Source organism: Triticum dicoccoides, chromosome 6A (genome assembly GCF_002162155.2).
Source record: "Triticum dicoccoides isolate Atlit2015 ecotype Zavitan chromosome 6A, WEW_v2.0, whole genome shotgun sequence".
NCBI classification, from domain to species: domain Eukaryota; kingdom Viridiplantae; phylum Streptophyta; class Magnoliopsida; order Poales; family Poaceae; genus Triticum; species Triticum dicoccoides.
In genome coordinates, this window is record NC_041390.1 from 350,010,497 (window position 1) to 350,019,282 (window position 8,786).

The 8,786-nt window shown below is 46.6% G+C and overlaps 1 protein-coding gene across 4 annotated transcripts; it reads left to right on the forward strand.

The window, feature by feature from the left end:
- The first annotated feature begins 954 nt into the window (after positions 1–954).
- Positions 955–8,022, forward strand: LOC119316894. Of its 4 annotated transcripts, none has more exons than XM_037591279.1 (5): positions 955–1,141; positions 2,213–2,287; positions 5,652–6,234; positions 6,469–7,271; positions 7,531–8,022. In XM_037591279.1, the coding sequence occupies exons 3-5, from the start codon at positions 5,674–5,676 to the stop codon at positions 7,637–7,639; spliced, it is 1,473 nt and encodes a 490-aa protein (XP_037447176.1). In that variant the 5' UTR covers positions 955–1,141; positions 2,213–2,287; positions 5,652–5,673; the 3' UTR covers positions 7,640–8,022. The 4 variants fall into 4 exon arrangements, with proteins under 4 accessions (XP_037447176.1, XP_037447174.1, XP_037447173.1 ...); XM_037591277.1 differs by having other exon boundaries at positions 956–1,141; positions 2,193–2,287; positions 5,645–6,234; XM_037591276.1 differs by having other exon boundaries at positions 956–1,141; positions 5,645–6,234.
- Positions 8,023–8,786: the final 764 nt, after the last annotated feature.

An 8,786-nucleotide genomic window follows, 5' to 3' on the forward strand; every position in this document is an offset into this window, starting at 1 on the left:
ACTTCAAGAAATTTTTGCTTATGTGGCAAGTAGTTAATGAGAATTAGGGATGAAAACGGAGCGGAAACGGACGTTACTGAGTGCTATCATATTTGTTTTCATATTTTTTTGCAGAAGCGGAAACGAATACAGAATCCCCGAAAATGAATACGGAAACAGATACTACCGAAAACGGACACGGAGCGAATACAATGCGGATACGGAAACAGAAATAGGCATTGATCGGAACTTAAAAACCCCTTGAATCATAGAGAAATGCACACAAAAACAAACAAATTTAATGAGTTGTTAACATGGCTACAAAATAATATCATTATGTTAGCAACTTAGCGTAGTATTGTAGTAGTACCGAACAATTGCGTATAGGGTCAAGTTGAGTACATGTATGGTAATAGAAGTTGGGCCTTACATGCATTCTACTAATTGTGTCATTGTGTTCTCTTTAGTGGTTGGGCTACAAAGCAGCTATAGGTCTATAGTAAAAACAGAAATTCCATATTCACGGAAACGGAAAATTTCATTTCCATGCATATTCCACCGAAAAACACAGTTCCATTTTTGTTTCCGTTTCCGCATAAAAAAATTCCATTTCCACTTCCGTTTTGCAAATTTCCATTTCCGTTTTCATATTTCCTCTCTGTTTCCATTTTTCCTAAAAAAAACGGAAAGTTTCTACTTCATTTTCATCCCTAATGAGAAGTAGTAACATAATATGTTACTGTAACATAGCGCTTCCTAATATAAAATGAGTATACAAGCTAAAAATGAAGTCATCTACAACACTGCTATTATGTTATTTTGCACTAAGAAGGTAATAAGTTAGACTAGTGCCATATACATGACACTAGTATAAGTTACTCCCCATTATGACCAGCCTAAGAGGCTGGATATGTAGAGAGATAGAGAGAGAGCATCAGAATTTAATGCACAGCTCCGCGGACTCGTCACACCTCTTCATCAAGTAATTCCAAAATTCTCTTGTTAACCTCAAAAGGAAAAGAAAAGAAAACTCTTGTTCGTTGGCCTCCCCATCCTCGCCGTGTTCTCGCAAGCCTGGCCGCCTCTCGCGCGGCGATCCTTTCGCTCTTGAAAAAAAAAGGGGAACGCCCAGCAGATTTCCGGAGTTGAACCCCAACAGAACGTGAGTCCCCTCCCCTCATTTCTTCTCCCTTCGCGTGATTGTTTCGCCTGGTTTCCTATGTGGGAGTTCTTGGTTTTTGTTGATTTTTAGATGAATTTCCCTTCCTCGCCATGCCCCGGCGGTTTGCTCCTTGTGCCGACCTCAACTCAGCAGAGAAAAACCCTACTGATCTGACCTAGCTAGGACAGAGAAGAACTAGGAAGCACGACTTCGCTACAGGATGGCAAACACATGGCAATTAGACAAACTCTTCTTCTTCTTCTTCACCTCCTTCTTCTTCTTCTTCTTCTTCTCCTTCTTCTTCTTCTTCTTCTTCTTCTTCTTCTTTCTTGTGGTTTTCTAGTATTTGCGGGTGAGTTCTTGTTCTCTGCCTGCTTGCCTGTACCGTAGTTACTGCTGTTGGGGGCACGCTTACCTATCGACAGTAGTACAACAACTTCTGCTGCATGCAGTTAAGTCCATTAAACGCACTACAGCTTCTCCCTGCTTCTTCAACTTTTGTACCCGTTACGGCGGAATCGGCGCACGGCTCTCCAACTCCAATCCCAATCCCCGGTACGCTATCCGGACGCGCATCGCGTTCTTGCCGGACGCCGGTTCTTCTTTCTCTTACTCTTCTGAGAGAGTGTTCTTGCCGTTCTTGGACAACAGCTTCCCGTTGATTCGGTACTACGCGTATATCTCCTCTCTGCTTCTCATGCTTCTCATGTGAGAACAAGTTCGATTCTTTTATCGCCTGAAAAAAAGATTGCAATTCTTTTAGGTCTTAGTAGCAGTAGGTTGTACCAGATTGTACGGTTGTGGTACCGTGTCTAGGCCAGTAGCATATCGAGACCATCTCTGGCGTTTGGTGAGATTGGGTCTGAGTTTTGACTTTTGGATGCTTATGGTGCACGCTTCTTCAGTTTGCTTGCGGTTTGTACTACTGTTGGTTCATGCAAATAATGTGGCGCCTGTGCTGTTTGAATATACACCAAGTGCAGTTTTGCCCTTTTGGCTAGTATAAACAGTGGCAGGAATAAGCCATGCTCATATTAACTCATATATATAGTTCTGTGCCACAATTTCCAGGAGACACACAACTCTGCTCTCTCTGAATCGGCGGCTCGGTGTGGCTTGGCCGAGGGCTGCGGACCATGAAGCTAGGTAAACTTCTATTTCGATGAACGGTTTGGGTTTGGATCAAGTATACGAGGAGTTTTGCTCTCCAATTATATCTCGTTGCTTAATTTATGATGGGGAGAATACTCTTTCTTCTTGTTAGACTCAGTGCGTGTACCTGGACTAGCCAACTACCATTTGAAAGTTCAGGTGGATGTCCGCTTAGTGCTTAGAATATGTACATAGCCAGCAACTAATTTAGATACAAACCAATATCGACAATTAACCTGGTTTTATGAACTCTGACAACTTTAACATAATATTTGTCAAATGAGACTCTGAGTAAGCATGAGAGATATTTGGGATGCACATCCCTACCAGAAATAAATGAATATATGTTCCTTCAGCAACTTGTGGGAACTGAAGTTGACATGTTCCCCTTGATAGTCAGAAAAGGTGCCATGATGTATTCAGGTCAGGTCGCAATCAGTCTCAGTTGCAGCCTTGCAGCTCTACCTGTCCAAATGGACCTTGAACTTGGGACCTTTGCTTCCAATAATCTGGCATGCCCGATGCGTCTTGGTCATGCTAATGTACCACCAGCCACTTTTTCCATAATGTAGAAAGAAGCGCCTCTATCGGAGTCATCGAGCATTTAGGACGATGGTAGTTCAGAGTCACAACAAGAATATTCAATGCTTGCGCCTGATTAAAGGGACGCAGCAACCAAAGTGAAAAAGAAGCAAAACTGCAAAAGATCCCCATCAGTTTCAGTTTACACTTTGTTGTTAGGGTTGGCCGAAAAGATCATTTTATAATGGAAATCATTGCTTAATTCTGTATTATAATACTCCCTCCGTAAACTAATATAAGAGTGTTTAGATCATTATTTTAGTGATCTAAATGCTCTTATATTAGTTTACAGAGGGAGTACTGTTATGTCCGGCCTGTCATATGGAAGGCCCATCGGGCAATCTTAGCCCACAAGTTATCTTAGGTTAATTCGTGTGCAAGTTATCTAGGTTATAAATATAAGTTGTAAGACTCTTTTCAGATCAGGCAATAAGAAGAATATTATCTCCTATTGCCCGGCTCCCTGAGGAGCCGGAAACCCTAGCCGCCAACAGCCCTAACCGCCGCCACCCTTCTCCTAGATCGCGACGGCGCCCTGCCGCCGGCGCGCCCGTTCCTCGCCACGTCCCCCTCCATCCTTCCCTTACCACCTACGCCCTAGACCTGGTAGAGTACTTGATTCTACCAATTTGGTATCCAGAGACACCAGGCCGATCATGTCACAATCTCCATCACCGCCGCTACCATCCACCTCCACCCCGCTCTCGCTGCCGCCGGCCACTGCCACCGCGATGGCGGAGATCGCATCCGGCACCACCATCACCACCGCGCCCATCACCATCACGGCGGACCCGCCTCCGCTCCTCTCGCCCGAGGAGATGTCGGGCACCCTGTGGGAGCTTGTCCAGGCGGTCAGGGGTATTACCCTCTACCTCGCCGGGAACCAGCCCCCGCCACCGAGCACCACCGCCTACGGGCCGCCGCCGCTACAGTGGCCCGCCCCGGCCTTCCAGGCGCCCTACGGAGGGGCGTCCTAGCCGCCGCTGCTGCTGCCGCACTACTCGGCTGCGGGACAGCCGTGGCCAGCATGGCCGGCCTCCACCGCGCCGCTGGGGGGCCAGACCCAGCAGCTTCTTCCGGCGTCACCGTCGGCCCCCACGCCGCAGGCGCCGGTGCAGCAGATCTACCAGGCGCCACCGCCATTGACATTACCACCACCCGCGCCTAGGGCTACGGGTCGGCCCCTGCACCAGGTGCAGTTTCCACCGTCACCATCGCTGATCCCCGCTTGGGCGACCGGCTCGTCTCCGGGCCCGGTCTACTCCACGGCGCTGGAACACCCGACGCCCTCTCTGCGGTTTGATCACCCCTCCAGCTCGGCGAACTACGCCCCAGCGCTTCCCGACCCAGCATACACGCTGGCGGTGACTGCGGCCGCCCCCGGGCACGGCGGGCCAACACCCCCTCGATTCGCCAAACTGGACTTCGCCACTTACGAGGGCACGGAGGACCCCCTCAACTGGCTCAACCAGTGCGAGCAGTTCTTTCGAGGGCAGCGGACGCTCGCTTCGGATCGTACCTGGCTCGCGTCCTATCATCTCCGAGGCGCGGCGCAGACCTGGTACTACGCCCTCGAGCAGGACGAGGGCGGCAGGCCACCATGGGAGCGCTTCCGGGAGCTCTGTCTCCTCCGGTTCGGGCCTCCTATCCGCGGGAGCCGACTGGCGGCCCTCGGCCGGTTACCTTTCACATCCACGGTGCAGGACTACGCCGACCGCTTCCAGGCCCTGGCGTGCCACGCGCCGGGCGTCTCCGCAACTTAGCGCGCCGAGTTATTTGTGGGCGGTCTGCCGGACCATATCCGCGTGGACGTGGAACTTCGGGGACCCCAGGATCTCCAGTCGGCCATGCATTACGCCCGCGTGTTCGAGCGCCGCGCGGTGGCCATCCAGCAGGAATCACCGTCTCAGACTGCTGGGTCGCTACCCGGACCGGATTCCGCGCAGGGTCGGCCTGTGCAGGCTTCTGCGGCACCCCTCGCCGCGACCGCGGGGCGCCCGTTCCGCTGGCTCACCCCAGCTGAGATACTCGAGCGTCGCCGCCAAGGGTTGTGCTTCAACTGCGACGAACCCTACAAGCCCGGCCACGCCTGCCCACGACTCTTCTACCTGGAGGTGGCAGACTACATTCCGGAGGACGCCGTCGCTGCCGACCTGGCCGCCCTAGATGTCGAGAAGGTGTTTGACGCTGGTTGATTACCTCGAGGAGTTCAAGCAAGCGCTTCCCCACCTTACAGCTCGAGGACGAGCTGTTTGTGCAGGCGGGGAGAAGTGTTATGTCCGGCCTGTCATATGGAAGGCCCATCGGGCAATCTTAGCCCACAAGTTATCTTAGGTTAATTCGTGTGCAAGTTATCTAGGTTATAAATATAAGTTGTAAGACTCTTTTCAGATCAGGCAATAAGAAGAATATTATCTCCTATTGCCCGGCTCCCTGAGGAGCCGGAAACCCTAGCCGCCAACAGCCCTAACCGCCGCCACCCTTCTCCTAGCTCGCGACGGCGCCCTGCCGCCGGCGCGCCCGTTCCTCGCCACGTCCCCCTCCATCCTTCCCTTACCACCTACGCCCTAGAGCTGGTAGAGTACTTGATTCTACCAAGTACATCATATGATAACTTGGTTAAAGATGGAGACCGGCGTCATGATAATACTACAACACTAGCTTGACATTTGTTGACAACATGTTGATTTGTTACCTTGTGACTGTCTTGGTGAATTTGTGATGCTAGATGACATCAAGCACATGGTTATAGTATTTCTTGTGAAATAGTTTGCAGGACTGAGCATTTCACAGAATAAATGGTTGAGGACAAAAATCCATCACAAGATATGGTAGACATAGCTGGACATGTAGAGCAGGAGGATCCTTCTTATGAAAAGGACATCGTGGAGATCAAATTGCCAGACAGTGTTGCTTCTTTTGATTATGGTGGTAATTTTGTCAAAGATGTCTGCATTGATGACGGACAACCTCTTCCTCGGAAGATTTCAGAAGATAAAGTAGTAGATGAAAAGTCATCTCCAAATTTTGATTGTCAAATGATACACGCAAATGGTGCTCCGACGTACATAGAAAAAGATTGTGCTGCAAAATCTTTCCACAAACCGAGACCAGAAGCAGTTCAACCTGTTCATTTTGCTCCTGATAGTAACAATGAGAAACGATATTCTTCTTGTGAAAAACATGATCCTGAAGGCAGGAGTAAAGCCACTAATTTTGGTGATCTCAGTGAGAAGAAAATAAGTCTGGAAGAATTACTTAGACTCGAAAGTGCAGAAGAGTCCCTGCATAAAGGTGCAATAAGCTCTGAAACCAGTAAAAATCATATGCCATCTTTCCATGGAGAAGCAGTCAGGCAGGTACACCACTGGTCCAGAGTTACAGCTCACAAGTACTTAGAATTGTTTTTTTCTTGTCATCACTATGATCATGGCATAGATGCATTGTAAAAAAAAACATCATACAAAATATAGTGGTGTTCTTGAGGAAAGAATAATCAGCTATAAATGCATCAACACACTTTAGGGTAGTAATTTTTTTCCCCAAAACTTCACGATGTTAAACTGAGAAACACGGTTTTGTTATAATTTCAGGTTTCCGCAAATGTGGGTCATGGAGTCGAAGCTATTGCATCCATAACCTGTAGTATTGTTAATGATATTGTATCAAGTAAGAACAACATTGATGATTGCTCAGTAACAACCTCTGAAGAATGTGATGCAGCGGCATCATTTGATGCGAGAGGACAGAACCTAATTGATCACTATAATCCTTTTGTTGGTCATGGGTTCCTAGAGGATACATGTAAACCAGAATGCTCTACATCAGCAATCGCAGATGCTGCTTCGACTGGACCTATCTGCACTTCCGAGAAGACTGATACTATTAGTGCTGAAGTCAAAATAACTGAACCTAGGGTTAATGCTCTGAGTTCTCTAGGTTCAGAGATCCGATCGTTTGCGAAGATCAATGATCAGAATGGAAGTATTACGGGTGAAACAATAACCAACAAGATGCATGAAACAGAAGCAGCTACAACTTCATCAGCTGAAAATGTAGAGCCCAATGGAGCAAATGGGGAGAATAGTGAAAAACATGAGACTGGCGGTACCGCCGATATACATGGTTCCAGCCAGATAGATGAAGGAACTAATGATGACGCGGTTAGTAGGAGTCCTGTGCTGGCACAACATGATAATGTCTGCGAACAGAATGCACCTGATAGTGCAAAAGCGCCATCTCGAACTGGAAACGGTTACCCCCTCTTTGAACCGGGTTTTAGTCCTAGTATTATGTCTGCTCCAGTGTCAAACTCTGGCCATCTTGCTTATTCTGGCAATATCTCCATCCGGTCAGATAGTAGCACGACCAGCACCCGGTCCTTTGCATTTCCAGTGTAAGTTTCTGGTCAGATCACAGCAAGTACTTTCTGAAAATATAACGGTCATTTTATCTGGGAGAAATATTATAGTACTTACTGGTTATGTTTCATTTTTGTTCGAAAAGAATCTTGAAAACTTTTACTAGCTGATCTTCATTTGTGTTTCAAAATAAATCTTGAAGGCATGAACCATGCAACATTTATCATTTTTCTTTTGTTTGATAGAAATGCAACATTTATCTCATGCCTCTGTTGTGTTGCACTTGTGGAACAGACTGCAGAAGGACTGGATCAGCAGCCCGGTTAGGATGGCGAAAGGAGAGCGGAGGCGCACCAGGCGGCGCCGAGGCTGGAGGAAGGGGCTTCTCTGCTGTAAATTCTGAGCGCGTTTTCCCTCAAGAGCTTTTATATCTGTTCTATTGCAGGTTAAGTTCATGGCTTGTGCTCCCTCTGTTCAGAATTAACTGTCGCTGAAGTGAGTAAATCTACACACTGAAACGCGTCTTAGATACACTCATTTCAGCGACAGGTAATTCCGAAGGGAGGTAGTAATAATTTGTATCATGAGAGTGAGGTGAGGAGTGAAAGAGGTATATATAGTTGTAGTGTAGCAATCGTGCTTGGCCCTAGGTCCTGCATGAATTAGTTTTATTGTTCTTGTTAGTTTGAGCTCATGGTTGGTTGATTACCCGTGCTTGATTCATATTTCAGTGTGTTACAAACAGCGAGTGCTTTGAACGGTGTCTCGGGGGTGTTTTGTTACTTCTGTCTGAGGAATCCAACTGGGCCGGCCTTCACCTGCAGGGACGCTCATGCCTAAGCGCGAACTCTTTTAAAAATAGACGAACATATTTCCTGTTAACTTTCTTTTATTTTTTTCTGTTTGAAATCCACAAACATTTCTAAGAAATGTGCGAACACTTCTCCAAAATAAACCAAGATTTATGAAAAGTGCGTGAACAGTTATTTAGATGCTTGAGCGCTATTTTAGTAACATGAACATTTTTAAGTAAACAATGAATAAATGCACCATAAACATTTTTCATGAACATTTTTTTCATATGCGATACACAGTTTTTATTATAGAATGAACTGTGTTTAATATTGAATTCAAACACTTTTTTTTCTTTTTTTTCAGTGGCTCGGTCTTTTTTCCTTTCTCCCTTTTCCCCATTTTTGCTTCTTTTTTCTTTTGTTTTCTATTATTTTCTTATTTAAAAACACACAAAGATCTTCAAAGCTCACGAGAACTTTCTCAAAATACATGAACATATAAGGATTTGTTTAATACATGATGATTTTTTTTAAATAAGTATATTTTTGGTTCCTCCACTAGTGCACTCAAGCCCTATGTAAATGGTTTAAACCCCCTTTTGCTGACAAACCCTCGCCTTAATTATGAGTGCGAAAGGGGTGGCCCATTGCACATGATAAGGGTTAACCTCAATCATATATATGGAAAAAGCATGCATACGTTTCACTAAGACTAGCCACAATAGAGAGTAACATATACTAGTAACATATACATAT